This window comes from Pterocles gutturalis, unplaced genomic scaffold (genome assembly GCF_000699245.1).
Source record: "Pterocles gutturalis isolate BGI_N339 unplaced genomic scaffold, ASM69924v1 scaffold8523, whole genome shotgun sequence".
Lineage (NCBI taxonomy): Eukaryota > Metazoa > Chordata > Aves > Pterocliformes > Pteroclidae > Pterocles > Pterocles gutturalis.
The window spans coordinates 35,426-55,454 of NW_010118011.1; the positions used below are offsets into that span (position 1 = coordinate 35,426).

The 20,029-nt window shown below is 35.4% G+C and overlaps 2 protein-coding genes across 2 annotated transcripts in view; one reads left to right on the plus strand and one right to left on the minus strand.

The window, feature by feature from the left end:
- PARPBP (PARP1 binding protein) overlaps positions 1-17,943 on the plus strand; it is a 52,137-nt gene extending 34,194 nt beyond the window's left edge. The window contains exons 7-10 of the mRNA XM_010076037.1: positions 2,691-2,869; positions 6,868-6,949; positions 16,812-16,962; positions 17,609-17,943. Of these exons, the coding sequence (XP_010074339.1) occupies positions 2,691-2,869; positions 6,868-6,949; positions 16,812-16,962; positions 17,609-17,943 (747 nt within the window). The remainder of the gene's footprint in view (positions 1-2,690; positions 2,870-6,867; positions 6,950-16,811; positions 16,963-17,608) is intronic.
- Positions 17,944-18,305: 362 nt separating this feature from the next.
- On the minus strand, positions 18,306-19,573 carry PMCH (pro-melanin-concentrating hormone). Its single transcript, XM_010076038.1, has 3 exons — positions 19,325-19,573; positions 18,622-18,823; positions 18,306-18,355 (listed from the first exon to the last, which is right to left on the minus strand). The coding sequence occupies exons 1-3, from the start codon at positions 19,571-19,573 to the stop codon at positions 18,306-18,308; spliced, it is 501 nt and encodes a 166-aa protein (XP_010074340.1).
- Between the last annotated feature and the right edge of the window lie 456 nt (positions 19,574-20,029).

A 20,029-nucleotide genomic window follows, 5' to 3' on the forward strand; every position in this document is an offset into this window, starting at 1 on the left:
CCCATAGCAGGGGGGTTTGGAACTAGATGATCTTTAAGGTCCCTTCCAACCCAAACCATTCTATGAACTAGCCAGAATAGTCTGGAGTATCTAATGGTCACTACCCTTGAAAGGCTCTTCAACTCTTTTCTTGAAAACATAATTTGAATGATGGTTTTAAGCTTACTAATAATATTTTTATGGCACGGATTGTTGAGTTGCTTAAAGGTCTTATTGTGCATTGGACAATAGGATTTTCGTGCATTGTAGTACACCAAGTCACTGTTGTAGTACATGAGATTTCTGAGGGTCACCTTTTGGCAGCTAGGAGGTGGTGTGTTTTTGTGTGGTGCATTTTTTGGTAGCGAGGGAGTGCCTACAATGCTGGTTTCTGTAAGTAACTGCTAGAAGTTCCCCCGGCTCCAAGGTTTTGGTAGCGGCATGGGAGGGGGGGGAGCACTACAGAGATGGCCCCCATGAGAAACTGCTGGAAGTTTCCCTGACTCTAAGCCGGAGCTGCCTCCGGCCAAGGCTGAGCCATTCAGCATCTCTGGGAATGACATATTGGAGACAGGGCACAGTGCATGTTGTGGTGAAGCAGCCCCAAGCAGGGCCTGGCCCTGCCGGTCCATCCAACTGCCTGCCCAGCCTCTGCTGCAACCTAAATCTGCTGCTGCTGCCCAAATCTCTGCTGCACCCCCTGCCTGAGAGCTGGGAGTTTTTTCAGGAGACAGCGAAAGAAGCTGCAGTGGAAAGAGAAGTGGGATATGAGAGAGACAACTACTTGGACATGAAGGTCAGTGAAGACAAAGGAGAGGGAGGAGGTGCCGGACCAGAGATTCTCTTGCAAGCCCATGGAGGACCCCATGTTCAGATAGATAGCTGCACCCACCTGTGCAGTCCATAGAATTTTATAATTCATGGAGATTTAATGGTGGAGTAGATACCACCCTGTAGCCTTAGAGGACCCCACGTTGGAAGAAGTAGCTATGCCTGAAGGAGACCATGAATTTTGTTGAAGGGATCCATGCCAGAGCAGTTAGTGGAGAACTGCGGCCCGTGGGAAGGACTCGCATTGGAGCAATTTGTGAAGAGCTCTCCCATGAGAGGGACTCCATGCTGGGAAAGACTGTGAGGAGCACTCCTCTGAGGAGGAAGGAGCAGCAGAGACAACACAGGATGGAGTGACCACAACCCCCTTCCCTGCCCCCTGCACTGCTGGGTGGGGAAAAGGTAGAGAAATTGGGAACAAGGCCTTTGAGCCTGTGACAAAGGGAAGGGTCGGGGAGAGGTGGCTAAGAGTGCCTTTTTAAGATGTAGTTCTCTTTCTCGTTATCTTATTCTGGTTTTGATTGTTAACAAATTAAATTGTTTTTGTGTTTTCCCAAGTCAAGTCTGTTTCTTGCCCATGACCATAAGTGGTGAGTGAACCCTCCCTGCCCTTGCCTCAGACCATGGGGTTTTTACCTTTTTTTCTCCCAGTTCTCCTTACCATCCCACTGGAGGGGAGGAGAGAGCAAGAGGCTGCATGGTGCTTAGTTGCTGGGTGGCCTTAAAACCACAACAATTGGTTATGTTGTATTCTAAAGATTCTTTTTTCCTTTGTGTATAATCAGTTGAGATGATGCCGAATTTGTACTTTTCTCATTAAGACAAATTTACTGTGACACCCATGACATTTTATAAAAATCTATGATGTGGTGATGTAATGACTGAAGAGGTTCAGAATAAATTTTGAGGAAATTAAATGGTACTGAAATAGGCCAATTCTGTAAAACCAAGTGACAACCATTTCTGTAATTGCTATTTATAGCTATTGATTATAACTTATAGTAACTGACTGACATGTGTTGCTATGGTTTCTTGAAAGTTACATACACTAATTGATGTAATCAAATAGAGAGAGAAATACAATTTGATCTTTTCATGACTGTGTTTAAAAGCAGTTAACTGATTAGATAAATGCAGTTCATTGCTTGTCCTGCCCTTCTGAACAAAGTCAAGCTATTCAATGTTTCTGTGTATTGGTGAATAAGAAAGCCTATAGCTTTTAGTAATCAACTACTGTGTATTAAGCCCTAAATTTCTCTATGAAACTCCTAGTACTTTTAAATAAAAATGCAGCAAACTTGCAATTCTTGCAGTCCCATAGTGGCTATGGAGTTCTACATCTGTATTGCTGACTGTAGCATTGAGCACTTCCAGATGTGGATTATAATTTTCTTTAAGGAATTCTTTATTCTTGTGGAAAATCGTGAGGAATTAATCCTGTTCCGAACAGCAGGAGATTGTGCCAAGTACCTCTGATGTCAAATCTTGATGGAAATCTCACTTTTAACCAACTGCTTTAGCAGATTCAGTTAGTTAGAGTAGCTGGACTTTACCAGAATGTATTTGTGTACCCAATAGCACTCAAACTGTTTGTGAGAAGATAATGTAAATTTCTGCCGTATGGCTTCATGACAGATTTGTATATTTATTTGTGTGACTTGCTCATCAATGTATACCTCCAGCTGATAGTCACCTAAACTCTACTAATTGCTTGGGATGAGGCAGAAACTTTTCCATGGGCAGGCTCCCCATAAATGCTTACTGGGAAAGGAAAGGAAGGGATTTTCTCAGCTTGGGCTGATATGGGTTGCTTTTGAAGGTGAGCAATTGTTCTGGCTTGCTGACATTTCCTGCTTTGTGTTCCTTTTATTTATTTTCAGCCAAAATTGCATTCCATAAATCATGGCACTGTTTATTGTGGCAGAGATACTGTAAAGGTCTTATTAGTTCTTCTGGATGAAGAAGCTGTCAATCCTCCTACCCAGAACAAAGCAGAACTATTATATGATGATGAAAACTTGAATTTGTTTGGAACCACCTCTCTTTTGACACTCTTCAGGTGAGTACTGCAAATTTTTTTGTGTTTGTGTTCTGTATCATTGGTTAGTTTGGTTTTGTGTGGCTGTTTTGTTTTGTTTTGTTTTTCCCCAAAGGTCTTATACCGAGCAGCTAACAAAGCATTATTACTTACACAAAGCAAATGACCAAAGTGAAATATTTTGTCAGGGTAAGTGTAAAAGGAAAGCAGAACAGTCTCATGTTTTCTGAAGTATTCTGCTTCCTCGTTTTCATTTTCTGTATCTTCAAGAAACTTTTGTAATGTGGACTTTTGAGCTAGCACATTTCTGGGCTGCACAAAACCTGTGCAAGAATATCCTTTGCAACAAACCTTCCAAATACCGTGTAAGTTGAGCTTGAACTTCTAAGTTCAAATACTGTCTGTTCAGTAGATAATTAGATTACTATTCAATTTGAAGATGCCTCCTTTGTCTAGCTATGACACAATTCTTCCTTCATAGAAACTGTTTTGTGGAGACAGCTTTAAATAGTTAAATAGTTTTTCATATTGTAATCCACCAATCAGGATATTATTGCACAAAGGATACTGAAACAAATTCACATGCATGAAGATTTATTAGTAGGGACTGTAGCAGATGGCATACATTGATTCTAGTGGTGAAAGTTGCTTTCGGGGAGGAATAAAATCCAAAGAGGAGGGAGAGGAAGAGGAGAAGAAAGAGAAAACTCTCCTTGGTGGCCAGCTGGGCAGTAAAGCAGCCAGGTTCCCAGAGAAGCATCCTCTCTACTACAGTGGCTGGTTCCCCAATAGTGCTTTTCCCAGGGACCTGCTCAAAATCCTTTATTGGTTGTCCTGGCTTTTGGTGCCTTTTAGTGGTGATTGGAGTTCATCAGGACAGGGGCTGTGTGGCCAGTTGCTTATTAAGCTCTGTGCATGTACATTTTGGGGTTCCCTAACATAAAAGAACTACAATGAAAAGGGTAGGACTAATAGGGAAGAAGGTGGTGTTTCTTATGCTGGTGGCAATCGTTCCTCATGAGAGCCCACCATAACAACCCTATCAGAGTGTGCAGGTGCAAGGCGGTGAAGATAACAGCAAGGAAAGAGTAAAACATGATAGATCCTGAATTGGAAGATGAAGGATCCTAAAAGTTGAAGAATTTAAGGGTTCCATTAGATCTATTGTTTGACCTCTTTTATCTTTCTACCAATTCCTTTGGCAACACGAGTCTCTTTTCCTTTTACCCCTTTCTTTTCTCCATCCCAGGGAGGGGGGAAGGTAAGCGAGTGGTTGTTGTGGTGTTTTCTGCTAGCTAGGGTCAAAATTACAACAGAAAGCAAAGGAACAAGCACATTCTAATAAAACTTAAAAAATAGTTTCACTAATAAAAATTATTACACATTTCTTTAGAATTCTTAATGTAAAAGGCAGCTTGTAACAACATATTGTGGAATATTTCTTTCATCTCTCAAATATCTGTGCATAGCTGTAGCTGTACATTTCTATTGCATTATGTAACAAGCTTAAAATAATAATGATTTCAGTTTCTTATTTTTCCATTACTTTACATTCAGGAAAATTGATCGACATTACTTTTGAAATTGTTTCATTAATTTAATAAGCCTCACTTGTGGTTGTATTTTTATCAGAATGAAAAAGAGCTTAATCAGATTTAGGTTAATGCTTTATGTGAACGGAATCAAGGCCCACCTGAATTCCCCTCCTGAATTAAACACTGTTATTACTCAGAGCTAGAGATCTTTTTTTTTTAAATAACTCTTTAATTTAAAATGGGTTTTAAACCACTTATTTCTGAATAAGCGTGCCTACTGGGTACTTTGGTTTCACTTACCTCATTTGAGTTTTCATCTGAATTAATCTTCTTGAATTTTCCCCAGAAGGACACAATGTTTGTTTGACTTAGTATTTTCTTGGTGTAGATGTAAGCAGGTACTGCTATCTTGGAGTTTATATTGTAATCCAGACAATTCTTGTGTTTTCCTTAGCAAATCTTAGGGGTCAATTTGGTTTAGATTTTATTTTCCAGTATGTATTTTTTTATACATTATCCGTGTGCTTCCATTTAAAAAAATTGATTTAGACTTAATTTATACAAAGTATTAAATTTAAGATCCTAAATTATTGCTTTAAAAATAAAATTTTGCATATAAAAACTTTGCAAAAACTGAAATGAAACTTGCAGATAACACCTGTTCCCAATTTTTATCAGATCTTTGTGTTTTGCTTTTCTCTAGCAGCTTTGCTGTAAGGCTCCAATTGCTTTATGAATGCTGAACACTGTAATACTACACAGGATAGTAACCAGTGTGTCACTCTGATTTGTGTCCATGTACAGGTGCCTCTATGTTACAGTGCTTTTTTGTTAATGCTTATGTCTCAAGTATTTGATCTAGAGTGTTTGCAGTCTTTTTGCCAATCTATTGTTAATAGTAAATCTTGAATGATTTACGGGATAAATGGTAGTTCTTTTTGCATTAAACATTACTGCTGTTTTCTGATTCTTTTTGCTAATCTGATTCTGTGTATCAGATTGTTGGTCATCTCATATGGTAGTTATTGCTTTATGGTTTTTAATCACGTGGTAGTTATTGTTTTTAAGTTTTTCACAATGGTTTTGTTATTTCTAGATATTTTGTTACTGAAGAATCTCAAAATATGGTTAAAGTTTGTGGGTAGTTTTGTCTGGGTTCTGGTCAGTTTGAGAGAGCACTGTTAGTTTTCAGATGAAGACAGAGGTTAAATAAGAGCACCTCATTTTCAAAACTTCAGCATTTCAGGAATTTTTCTTCCTTTGTTTTAGTCTTAATAAACTTCTGTATCAATTAGCTAGATTTATCTCTCTGCACTGAAATCCTGCAAAAAAGCTGCTGCTGAGAAGCAGCGATTGTGTTGCAGGTTCAACAGGTTCTCAAAGGTTTGGGGCAACTTTTTGTTTGCTACTGTTTTTATATCATTCTGCTCCTGCTATATATTTATATAATTCCCATGATCTTCCAATTCTATTAATGTTAAATTACTTGCTCATTTGTTTTCTTGCTTTTCAAAATTTCCTTCTATCTAAGGAATACCCATGTTGATCTGGTGTAAGAAAAAACAAAGAATCTCTTGACACAGCGTTTCTGGGGGCACTGAAATGGAAACTAAGCTATCCATGCACTGGATGGAGAAGCAGTGATGGTTTGATCAGTTGCTTATACTGAGGAATGATCTCTTTTTGGAAAAATGGGATACTAAGAATTTTGTCGTTACAGGTTACGACAAGGACTCACAAACCAGAACAACAGTGTAGACAGCAGCATGATGAAGCTACATATTTTGGCAATTTAAATAGCAAAAACATTGCAAGGCCCTGCAGAAATCTTGCACCACAGACAAGCAGAAATAAATAAAATAATGAGCTATGTAAAATAAATTTTATTTATGGAGTAATTGAATAGAATGAGCTATATAAATAGCATAATGAATGAGTTATTTTTGAAACAACTGTCCTCATATGCACACTCGCCTGCCATGAGCATAAACAGAGAAGTAATTATTTACAAATGCACAGATCAGTTCGTTTTATTTCAGGAACGTTAATGTACGTAACTATTCACACACTGAAATGTAGGAGAGTGGAAGCATTTTGTTTGTGTGAGTACTTCTGTTGAAAGGTCTGTAAATATGAGGAAAATTATTCTGGATGTAAAGCAGATGCTATTCAAGGGGGTGTAAGTAGAATGGTGACTTGGTAACTCATCACCAGCATTACAAATAATAACACTGTGGCTGTGGAAATACAATACTGTAAACATACTGCAAAATGATACCAGAAGTTGGAACTGTAGGTTTGGTTTCATTATGCTGTCTTCAGTTGTCGCAGTACATGTGGTTACTTATGAAGGGAGAAAAAAAGTAAGGCTGGGAGGGTGAAGATACTTGCCTTCCTGTTCCTGAGGACCTTGGTATGGCAACTATTTTTCTTAACTAATTGCTTTTACATGTTCTAAATGCTTCTTATCTCTTTTTAAAATAGATCTCCAGCACAATCCAATGGATCTTCTCCAAAACCTCTTAGACAACGTATTCAGAAAATTATGGATGAAAAAAAAATTAAGGTACTGTGTAGGAATTGCTCTGTGACTACAGAGGTGCTGAAATAATAATGCTAAAATGAAAATGACAGTGTTAAAATTCTCGAATACTTGACTGAAATGTATCCCATAACTAACAAAAAGTAATTGTGATTAACTAGTGGTAACTGGCCCAACTCAAACAGTGTTGTAATATGAATGGAAATATCTAAAACTCCAGAAGAGAAAGGCTTTAAACTTGAAAGTACTTCTTAATGGAGATATACTGAGTTAATCTGTATCTCTTCATTTAACCTGTATATTTCAGGACTATAGAAATAAAACTGAAGCTATGTGAAAACAGTGATTGAACACAGGCACCTGATTTCTGTTCTGATAATATTGGCATTCTAAAAGTGTAATAATGACTTTTCATTGCATTTTTTGGGGATGCTTTTTATTTGTAACATTCTGATATTTCCATAACATTGCTTCGTGAATAATAAAATAAAGATGCTACTGTTTGCTATTTCGTAGATGAAATGGAACATTATAAGAGTACATTGGTATTGTGAGTGGCAGTCTTCCAGTGTACTGCATTTTACATAGTCTTTTTTCCTCAAAATTGTCAAGCTTGAATGTTGGGAATATGGAAAGAAACAGAGCTTGCATCTTTCACAACATTTCAACAGAGAGCTTAATGAAAGTATTGACTTAATATTTTTTTAGAAACTTAGTCCTGACAAAAGGTAAAAACACAAATGTAATTAATATATAAGGAAGAAAACAGAGGTGTTTTAAACCATCAGAATTAGTTCTAGAATAGCACAGTGGAAAATATCTTTCTGTCACTGGACGTGAGGGAAATTTTAACATATTACATGTTTGAAAAGTAGAAAGTCATTAAAAGGAAGTAAAATGAAAACTACTGTCAGTATTTCCAGGATGTGTGTTAAATATACTCCATTCTTTGTGCTTTTTTTTGGAATGGGGATGGGGTGGATGATGGGTGTTTTAGATATATGCACTAATTATGGTGAAATTTAGCTTAAAACTCATGGGCGAATTATGAAAGATTGAAGTTGATAAAGGATATTAATTATATTAAGTTTACATTAAACAGCATATTTAAATTGCAGCTTTACTCATCAAATGGCAAAAGTGTGATATGCTGCTTGCATAATACATTGAAATACATAGTTTTCTTATGTAAATGGTGGTTCTGTAATTGTATTAGTGAACAACTGTGTTCAGTATTAAAGTACAGAAATTGTTATCTAAAAGTAGTTTTATGTCACCTTTGAGACATTTACTGAAAACTTACAAGGTTTTTGACACAAACTATCAAAAATATGACTCTTGAGGCTGCTTCATTTTATGAAATTATTTTTACTTTCTTTGGAAATACTTCTTTGCTAATCAAAAATGACAGGTTAGCTACAGTAATTTCTGTGCAAATGGTAGTTCTTTCAGAAGTCTAAATAATTGAATGAGTTCTACTTCAGGAGCAGGAGTTGCATGCAAAGGTTCATTATGACACTCTCATGTGCTGCTTTTGTAGTGCCTGGCTTCAATAAGGGCTCTGTGACTTCTGTGACCTTTGTTAATAAAATACAAGAATCTGACTTTTTCTGTAGGACTCTTGTCCTAGTCTTGCTTCACCATTATTCATGATATAGAATGTACCTGTAGCAAAGTAGAATGAAATATCTAATGTTTTTAGCGAGTAGTTAAGATCTTTCAGTCAGCCTCTAGAACTGATTTTGATGCTCACCAGGTGCCTAATATAATTGAGGATGTCTATATTGAAATATAAATTTTGTCTTATGAAAACAAAAATTCAAGGAGAACAAACAATATGTCTAAAGTCTGTGTTTCACCCTTCTAAATTCAGTTTGGCATCTTAGAAGACTGTAAAGCTTGTTTATAGTGTTATCTTCTGTAGATTAAATCCATGATGGTGGACTCTATTCTGCTTGTTTACCAATGTGGATGTTAACATGTGATTAACATGTTAAGCTGAATGGCTGCTTGGAGCTATACTACTCAATTTAGAGCAACGTTGGGGCTGCTAAACTGCCTCTTGTAATCACAGTAAGTCTTCTTTACGGCTTTCTTCCAGTGTATCCTATTGTACCAGAGAGACAAAGTACAGCATGGAACTGAAGCCAAATATCTCAAGATGGTTTTGCATTTAAAAAGTGAAAATAAAAATCATGCCATTCAGAGTGTAAATGTTCCTCAATTATGTATCAGCATAGAGTCCTCTTACTCAAGATGTCTGAGTATTTCACATTGTGATTGCAATTCTCTTTCCTGTGTATTGGCCAAACTTTGCCATCTAAGCTATACTATTCCTGTGAAGCCTGGAATTATTCCTCTGGTATTCTTATGTTCACTTTAGTCTTGCTTCTTCTTACAGTTAACTAAAATTGCTGTTGCCAAACAACTAATGACTTTTCTAACTGAAACTCAGACACTTCTCTGACATTCATCTTTGATCTCCATCCTCTCACATAAAATCCTGCTGTCTTTCTTGCAACCTTCGTCTTTCATTTTGTCTTTTTCTGCTTTACTTCCTACCTTTCTAACAATTTCTGCAGTTTCTTTTGCATGTTTCTACTCATTCCTTTTCTTCCTTTTTCTATGGAGACTATAGGGCCCCGTCTTTCTCTTCTTTCTTTCTCTTTCTCTACCTTCTTTGTGGGTGAATAAATCTATAAAAAGATGTTCAGCTATCATCTTTATATGAACAGTTCACAGATCTACATCTGACCTAAGTGTCCCTTCTGCCAAAACTGACATCTTTTGTTACTTTGATACCATCCTGTGAATACCCAGCTGTTGATCTTGAGATGGTATGTCTATCTTTCCTGGTATATTTAACATTGAGGATGGTATCCTACCTGTTACCTTTTCACTCTATAACAATTCTGGAATATCTTCTTCTGTATCCTTCAGTCCACACAGCTATAATTTTTTTAAGGTTCATTTTGCTTTTTGATATGCTGATGTGTATTTTTCTTGGACTTGATAGCTGCAGCTTTGGTCTATCTTTCTTCACTGAGATTGCTGTACAAAAAGTTGTTATCAAAGTGATTAGATGCTAGATGCCATTCTTCTGTTTGCATCTCAATCCTTGAAGTTATAGTAGATATAAACTACTTGTTTTAGCCTATCCCAACCCATTTATTATTTCTCATTTGCTCCTTTGAGATATCTGTCCTTCCTTATATTTAGCCAGCAATAGCAGTCTTCATTGTCCATTTGTTAATTTTCAGACTAGCTCTTTCAGCTCTCTGTTTTGTACTGAAGAGATTTCCTATAGGTATCTGCAGAACTCATTATCCTCCTTTAAAACCTTTTTCAGTACCTTTAAATCAACCTCTCCCCAAAACTTAGCAGTGCTTTGTATTGAAAGGGATGCCCATTACAATGACTAATTTCAGTTCCTTTCTCTATGAATCCACATACTTCTTGTCTTGGATTGTAATGTCTCTTGGTAGAAATACATTTTGTTCTGTCTTTACTGTGCAGCACATAGCACAATGAATTCCATGTCCATGCCCATAGATCTCAAATGCTGTAGTAACATTTATCACTTTCTTACAGTGAATATGTTGTAATTATTATTTCATATGACCACCTTGAAATGTGTACAGGTTGCTTGTAAGATTCACAGTTGTGAATTTCGATATGCATAATGCACTCGTTTTAACAATTGACTCATGAAACATACAGGTTTTTTGAGTAAGACCATAGCAACATGATGTTTCTTCTCAATGTCAATGATTCTTCTGAGAAGTTTCTTACGCAGTATGTGTCATGGTACCGTTAGTTCCATAAAATTGTATTAAGGATCTTTTTACCATGCTGTCTCTGAGAGGTGGTTAGATGGTTAGTCTATAGTACAAATTCATGATCTCTCAGTAGAACGTGTCCCATAAAAGTTTCCTTTTCCATGATATTTGAGAGGGGAAGAAAAACATGTTAGTGATGATTAGTTTGGTTGTACACCGAGTATCATTAAGATGTATGTGTTGAATAAAGAAATCTAGGACAGTCTAGGAAATGAAAGGAGAAGTACATCTGTAAATAAGAAAAAAAAAAAAGAGAGATTATGCCCTCTCCTTCCTTAAGAGGAACTGATCTCTCACAATTTCTGCAAATTATGTGGAGGAGTGCAGACTGATAATATTTACACCTAGGGCACAACATGCATATGTGTTCAGTATCTAAAAATATGGAGAGTGGATAAAGTAAATGGGTAGCTATGAACTGGAATTGGTGCTTAAAAATAAAATAAATCTGTGGGTATATCCATTGTGCCAAAACAAATTCCTGGCAACAGTGAAAGACAAAGGCATTTTTGTCTTTCAATCCTTTTTAAATACTGGAAGAGATGCAGAAAGATCACCTAACTATAACTGCATTTGTTAGGAGGCAAAGCTGTTGCTCTTATCCCTTGAGGAGAAAGAAGTCTGGGGAACTGGCATGTTTCATTTTTTCATTCCCCCCAACAGAAGAAGGTAAGAATAATAAGAAGCTCAGTCTTCCTTTGAGAGACGATTTAGAGTTTCAAGTTTATCTATTGTTTAAGTGAAGTGTCGATTCATGAATGGTATTTTGTGGAAGAAGTCTTTAATTCTGGAAGGTCTATAGGTCTACGTCTGAGCTGTATCTCCTGTCAGTTGTCCTTATCACTCCTTTCTGCTTTATAAAAATATGTAGAAAGTTTAATTGGACAGGAGGGAGGTATTTTATCTAAAAAGGGTTCATCCAAACTTATGTCTGCTTCTTTGAATCATACTTCCATTTATCCAAAATGGGTAGGTACCCTATTGTTTGACTACTCGTTTTGTTGATTTTGATGGGGTTATGTGAGCCCTGCTTATTGGTAAGAGAGGAATGGAAGGACTGTTACAGTCACCTGCTTTTGTTTAGGTTAAAGAGCAACTTAAGACAACAAAAATGTTGCATAGTAAGATTTTCATCTTTCTTCTGCACCCGAAAAGATTGATTAGACCTTCATGTTGTTGGTAAAATACTGTTCCTGACTAATGGGATTGCATGAAACTGAGAATTTAGGAGTTAAGAAAGAAGGAACAAAAAGCTATTAGGCTGCGAGCATGCAATATAGGAGAGAGCAAGAGATCTTTTTTTGTAAACTTAGGACTGTTTTGGCCTTTTTATACATTGTTTTAGAAATCCTGCTGCATTGTTAACACATTTACCCTGAAACAGCTACAAGGACTTTCAGTAGTTTGGCATGTTTTCTTCTTAATGTAACTGGAGACAACCTTTCCTATATGAGGCACTATTTCCCTCCAATTGGGAACATAACTGTAGTTTTAGTTTGAAAAAGAATTTGTGGCTTAAGAACTCTAACAAATCTTGGCATGCTTGAAGTTCATTGTAATTTTACTGTGTATAGAAATCCTTCCAAGGAAAAAGCTCCACAAAGAAAAAAAATCCAGTCTGCCTTTCTCATGTGACTTGTTCATGCCTATATAAAATTACTTAATGTCTAGCTTTATGCACTCCTGTTATTTTTCATTGCTGTTCTGTAAATGCTGTTACTTGAGAGAATTGTTTTGCCTCTCTGTGATTCCAGTATAAATAAACTGTGACTTGGAAAACTATCAACAGGAAGTTATCAAGAGTTTTCTGTATGCCCACTATAATTGTGAGCAGAAAATTCATAGAAATAAAAAAAAGATCTTCCTCAGGTAGTGTTCTCATCTATTGTAGCAGGAAATATTTATTTCTAAGCGGAATACAATTATGGAGCACACTAAGCTGACTAGTAGTTTTAATGTGGATGGAGTATGCTAAAAATTAGCATCTGGAGGAGAAAGGGGAAGGGGAGAAAAAGGTTATGTTCAGCACAAAATCTGAAGAAAGACTTTATTATTAGTGTCAGTTGATAAACCGTGGCTGTGTAGAAAATACCATTTTTGTTTCTACAAGACCCCTAAACTACTTCCCTAGGAGCTTTAGCTGTGAGTTTTGAGTACTTTCAAAACCCAATAATGAGGTGATTTGCGGCTAAATGTTCTGAAAACAGTAGCAGGTTAATTTAGGATAGCAAAAGGTTGATACAGTGTCATGCTAAAAAAATTTGGTAGTTGCAGTACAATAAAAGCTTGCTATTACCTATTAGCTATTCAGGACATTTTTCATGTTTGAATAACATGATGCCTTGGTTTGGCAATTATACTTCCCATTTCTTTTTTTGTTACACTTCCTTTTGCACTCCTTTCCCTTTTCCAACTTTATCTTTCAACTTACCTTCAATATTTTTTTCTAAAAGGACAAGGGTAAGGGTGGAGAAAAGACATTTTCTCTTTCTATCTCTTTTCCTCTTCCAAATAGTACTCTGTTTGGCTAGAAAATAAAAACATGTGTTTGTTGTTACTGATGTAGGTTTTCAAATTCTATTATGCAATTCCAGTGTATAAAAAACAAATCTCAACATTCTTACTGACTAAATATTGGCAGTACTGTCTGTATGCAGATGCTGGAAGGAGATCTGGAATAGATTATCAACTAACTTAGAAATACATAGAGCATGCACCACTAATATTTCATATAAAAGTGAATGTTTTATATTGGCATCTTGAATAATTGGAAAACTTCTCTAGATACGGAAGTCAAGGTGGGAGAGGGACCTGCTTTGTCCACTCATGAGGACTACTCATTAACCTACATGTGCTGAAGCAGGGTCTTAAATTCTGTCATAATTTCTTTAAACTGAAAAAATGGTAGCAGCAACCCGCTTTTTCTGAAATGCAGCAGAATTTCTTTGTATAGGAATAACAGCAACATCCTACTTGCTTGTGAAGAGGAGAAGGGATAATACGTCTGAGTTTGCTTTGTGCCATTTGTGTGCAACTACTTGATAAGCAAATTGAGTGGACAACATCTTTTTGCTCTTCCAGAGCTGTGGGTCATTGGGATGGTGCCCTCAAAGCGGTGGATTTTAGAGAATTTAATTTGAAAGAACTCTAAGAACTATTTCTAAGAGCTATTTCATTATGTGTGTTGCAATCAAGTTTTAAGTTGCTCTTTTCTTTAGAAACAATACAGTGAAACACTACTTTTTAATTCAGCACTACTGCTATTTTGTTCTGCCTTCAGGCTATTAAAATTTACTTATTGCTGCCTCACTCAATGTAGTGGTTGTTTTTACTAGTGAATATACGTCTTTGACTTTTTGACTGCTTCAACAAATTTAGGCTCACACTCCTGATTTATATATACTTTCCAGATTAGTATTAGCATCAGCCGAAACAGTCATTTGGTAGAGCTTTGTATACGGCTTGTGAATGACTAAATGGTATGTGATGCAATAGAGAATGAAGTTTTGAGGCGCATTTCAAGCTTCAGTGAAGCTGAAAAAGACAGATGGGTCTGTGCTGCAAGTTTTTCCATGTTTGAGCTTCTGTCCTTTGACTCCACATATTCTGATCACTGCAAACTGAGTTAGTGAAGTGTCAGATAAGGGTGTTAAAAATAAACCCTGATGTCCACAAAAATAACTGGATATACTGTTGGTTATAGAATAGTAACTATCAGGCTTTCTTGCTCAAGTTTGAAGTTCTTCGTGCTGTGTTTATTATATCTTGATCAACTCAGGACAAATTGTAGCTTATTTGCCTCTTGCAATGTGAATGTGTCATAGAACTCTGTGCAAATTGTTATTGCATAATTTTGGATACATGTCATTTGCTGAACAATAATTAAGAATTGGGGGAAGTTTAAAGGATAAGGGTGAAGTGTTTAAGAAACAGCAAATACAGGAAAATATTTTTCATTAGTATTATGGTAACCTTAAGCTTAAAGAAATTGTAAGCCCCTTGTATTCTGAATATTGTAATTGTACAATAGGATGTTGCTTAGGTTTAAACTAGGATAGAGTGCATTTTTAATTATTTCAATTGTTCTGGGTATAGCTTCTCTATCCTTCAAAACACTTTCTGAAAAGAGTATAAAGTTAATGACATACACTTAATGATTTGGTGAGCTAAGGCATAAACTAGAAGCGCACAAAACCTTGTAAATGTCTGTGTATATAGTCTTACCTTGTGGTAAATATTTTAAGTACGGAGTAGACTAACACTTAAAAAATAATAGAATTGTTGAGTGTCAGGCTGGCTAGTTCTCTCTGTTAAGTCTGTCTTTCTTTCTCAGGCTGTTATCTGGCACAGAGAAATTGCAGTTTGGGAGTGACGGACAATTGAGAAAATTGAGTCTTTTTAACTCTTGAGGGGAATACCGAGTTCAAAGCAAAACTATATATGTACAGACATATTAAGTCAGAAACAACAACTATGTTTCTGTAAATAAATGGGATATTTTTGCCAGAAAGACTGTACATGTGTTCACCTGGCCAACTGCGGTATTGTGAAGAGATACTTAGGTTACATCTTAATGATAAAAAGCTAGAGTCTGTTAACTTATATGGATGAAAACAGTATCTGATGAAAGTGGCATAAATTGTGACTGAATTTTGTGGAAGGAGGTTTCTGGGAACATATTTTCTTTCATTCTGTCTAAATCTGAGATTTTGAGTTGGAAGAAAAGTATATCTGTAAGGGTCAAACCTGAACTGTAAGATTTAAACGTGCCTGTGTTAAGGAGAAAAGTAGAGTTGCATAATGCAAACTTTTTAATCAGAGAAGTGTCTGTAAACCTCTTATTAGACAAATCATTCCTGTTATCTGTATATATAGTGCCATTTCTTTTGTGACTGTTTCTTGCTTTTTCTTTTTCATGATATTTGTACTGTAGCACCTGTTCAGCTCAAATTTATTTGAGTTAACCTGTGCTGTTGTAACAGAATTATTACCTAAAAATCCCAATATGTTGTAATTATATGCTCTGTGCTATACCTTTCAGCTTATTTGTATGTTGAATTTGTCTTGCAGAGCCTATAGTATTTGTGATGCACTGGCCAGAAAGTGCAAAGCTTGACCCTGAAATTATAAGCTGATGTGAAGCTGTCACTTAAGTGTAAACTGAGGAAGTTTGACCTGTAACCATTCATTCCATTAAATATTGATATATTGACAAATTTTATTATATTTTTTGTAATTGAACCAAATAGTTTGATTTACCTGGTCTATGAGCCTAGGTTCCCTGCTTCCAGGACTAGGGCGTGGAGATGAGCATGCAGAATCAGATAAAATAGTGTTCTTCAGTACTGTAGATTTCTGGCAACTTATACTATGTGGGTATGTTTTGACAAATGTGGAGTTAGACATTGTTATTCAATGAAGAAATGGCTTTATTTTGTGTATAAATGGGAAATCTGAAATTTGCCAAAGAATGATCTGAAATAAAACTTTATATTCCAATTTTAGGAATAGGTATTTTGAAGCTTAGTTTATGTTATCTATAATTCCTTTTCAGTGTTGCTGTTGTGCTTTCCTCTGTGTATAAATTGGCTAACTGGTGAGACTCATCCTATACTTGGCGTTTATGAACAGACATCTCAAAGATTATGACCTGCAGAAGTATGATAATTGACTGTAGTAGCTATGACAGCTATTCAAAATGGTGGAGTCTGCAGTCTATTAAAAGAGGGGGCTAACTTTGGCAGAAAATTGTAGCTTGAAACTCTAAAATTTCATGTGCAACTTTCTGAAAGAGATGAAAAAATATTTTAAAATTATTTTAGGAGTTTAATAGAATAATTTATTAGTATTCTTGAAAACCTTTACACTTTGGAAATTAATAGTTCATATTTTTTTTTTATGTGAGTGCACTCATTTTTCTGGTATTTTATGTGATCTAAAAGCTTTCAAGAGAGAAGAATGGGGAAACTTATTATTTTATTAGTCTTGCAGGTGTTGTCTCTTACTTTTGTAAATAGTTAAATCTAATACCAGATTGCTATTTGCAGATGAAGCCATCTTCAATCAAATCTCAGTTTGCATGTACATATAAAAATCAGTTCAGTGAAATCCAGGGTTGGTATTTCCTTGGCAGTAGCCACATTCCAAGCTGCATACATCCTGCACCAAAGCAACATTTAAAAGTTGGATACCTCACAGGTAAGCTGTAGTAGGATTGAATAAGTAAATGTGATAATTAATGTTTCAAATGTTATCAAACAAGACTTTAGTAAAACTCAAGTATAAATATGTTTTCAAGAAAAAAATAAGATGTCTTATTGCATTGTGTATGCTATGATCAGTTAAATGTGTTTGCATTAAAACTGTAATGCTAATACTTTGAAAATATAAATCTGAAAAAAATGTTGATGATATCTTGAGGTAAAAAAAGATACATTTTACATACATTACATAATGTTTCTTCTTACTTTACAAAAGTAAGCTAAATGAAATTTGTATTTTTGCCATTAAAAAAGGGGAATAAATTGTTTTACTCCAGTATAAACCATATCTATATGTAATTTCTAGGTCCTTTAAGCATCTTTCCCAATATCTTAAAGTTATAAATCCACTTCCCTAAATTAGTTGCTATTACATGTTTTGGAGCAATATAATTTTAAATTGACAGTACCCTTATGAACACGTAATAAATATGACAGCAATGACCAACATAGGTTTGTTTTACTGATAAAGCATTACTTCTGATTAAAAAAATCCTATGACAGTCCTCTGATAGAAAAAGGATGAATCATCCCAGGTAACTTTTTATTTCTTCACATATGTTTTTGATATTCTTACATGACAGAAGGTATGAATTCATGTCTTGATGTACCAGTGCTTGGAACTATTTCTGAAAACGTTCACCAGACTAGAAGTTATAAAGAATTGGGAAAGCTGAGTTGTCAGCCAAGGAAAAAGAACGCCAAGAGTGAACAGATGGATTTGGATAATGACAAAGTAATCTGTGATAAGGAAAGTGAACCATCTTTGCAAAAAAATGCTAAAAGACCTAAGACTTCAAACAACCCTCAGAAGGAATTGGACAGCAAAATCAGTGGAAAAAGAAAACATACCAAATCTGCAAGCAAGAACGAGTTGATTGCTGGTCAGGCAAAATTAACTCACTTTTTTCAACTCTAAGTTTGGTTTTGACGTACATGATACATTGTTTGGTTCAGAAGTTGAAAACTTTTTTCAAGAAAAGGGTGAAATTCACGTATTGCTTCCTTCCATACTGAAATCAGAGAAGTAGCTTGTGTGTAATGTTAGACAAACACAAGTCTGGATTATGCAGAAGTCTTTTATTTTTTGATAACAATCCATCATTAGTAATTACAGCTATATTCTTTGCTGGTAATGAATTATTTTTCCCTCTACAATGCAATGGGAAAGTATTTTTGGATGCATATGTATAGCCACACAAAAACACCGTAACTTCAAATTACATTACATTCATAATAAAATGTTTAATCTTCCAAGAAGGTCACATAGAAGGGTAGTTTTCAGACTTGCCAACAAGGTCGATAGACTCTTCCCAGCATACACCTGAGCACTACAGGAAAAAAAATCAGAAAGTTTAAATCATTAAAGAACTAGAATCCATTATGGCCTCTGGAAATATTAATTTAACAAATACTTCCTCCCCTGTGCACCAAATCACAATAGATATAAACTGGAAAAGCAAGATTTGATCAGCCCTAGAAAATCCCAAGCATGACATGGAGTTTCTAAATGAACCTTTGTCAAATTGTTGTGGAGACATTGATTATACTTTATCAGAATGAAATAATTTTTCTGTAAAAGTTAAAATGTACTTACTGTCAAAATCTCTCCTTCCTATAGGGAATTTAGCTGTATTTTCTTCATCTGTAGTCTCTCTTTCCTGTATTGATTCAATATTTGGTATTTCAGTGTCAGCTGGAAAAGCCATGGCTCCCTTCAGTGCAAGATAAGGTAGTTGCTTTCTACCGAAGTTGACTGGTATAACATGATTTAAGAAATCATGTCTGGAACCTGTGTCCTGTTTCAAGGGAAAACGAGAGTAGCAGTTTATCTTAATTTGAAGTCAGTTGTGTTCACTTTTTATACTTTACACTTAGCAGTGAAAGTATTTTATCTTTCAATATGATATTTTAAAAGTAATGACCTGCATTACATCTTGGGCCAAAATGATTTTATGGTAAAGAACGTTATATTTGGTGGAGTTAAAAACCTGTTGCTGCATATAGGAACATGCTGAATCAAACATAAATATAGGCTTTTTTCAATACAAGTTTTGGCTACATGTAGTTCCGTGAAGATTTTTTTTTTATTCGTCTGTGCAATTTATTTGAAATTACACATTTAAAATCTTAGAATTAGAGACTTACTGTTGAAAATTTATTCTTGAATATAGTATGCTAAACTATTTTTTTTTCTATTCATCAGGTTATTGCTTTAAATTATTGTACTTGTTTTCTAAAGGGCTATAAAGAGTATTTCCATTTTACAATTAAACCAAAACATAAAAGTGAAAACTAACCCAAACCTTCTTGTTTCTCTCATCCTCTTCATCCAAAACATTGCTTTCTTCAGTCATATAATGCTTCAGGAAAGGCATGGGTCCTCTGTTCGCAATTCTATCTCCATTTTGAAGAATTTTTCCTAGATTTAATGTGGTTAGAAACATATCTTCATCTTCTACCTTTTGCAGAGATTTTGAAACTGAGAGTAGAAAACCTTGAGAAAAGAGAGAGAGAGAGAGAATTAACATGTATGATGAGATACACATTCTTAGTTACTTAATGCTTGCATAGAAGTTACGCGGTTTTCAAATTTTAAGAAAGCTTTTCCAGTTGTACATTAATATGTTCTCTATCTGTGCCCACTTTATATATTTTACAGATTGAATGGAAAGTACTTCAATGGCTGATGAGTTCACTCTTTTAAAGTGACTCATATTAAGGAGTAACCTTTTCTATAATCCTTCTAATCCCACTGTTGTTTGTAACTACTTAAACATTTCTTTAATATGGATAATTTGTTTCTTTGTATGTTTGTTGAACAGCACAGATTAGTTCCTTTTGATAGATCAGTATAACAAAGTTCACAGAAAATGTGATGTCCACTTATGTTGTTTATAAACCCTTACCTCCTCTTATGACAATTTAAGAAAAGCAACTAATCTACATAAGTAAGCAGGACTGTTGTAAAGGTGTGATCTATCGTAGTTTTTGATCAAAATTGA

Coding starts and splice junctions, on each gene's coding strand:
- PMCH (XM_010076038.1), bottom strand. CDS start 19,573: ATGTGTATCTCATCATACATGTTAATTCTCTCTCTCTCTCTCTTTTCT. Junction 18,824..19,324: donor AGAGAAACAAGAAGGTTTGG/GTTAGTTTTCAC, acceptor CCCTTGAAACAG/GACACAGGTTCCAGACATGA. Junction 18,356..18,621: donor AGGAAGGAGAGATTTTGACA/GTAAGTACATTT, acceptor TTTTTCCTGTAG/TGCTCAGGTGTATGCTGGGA.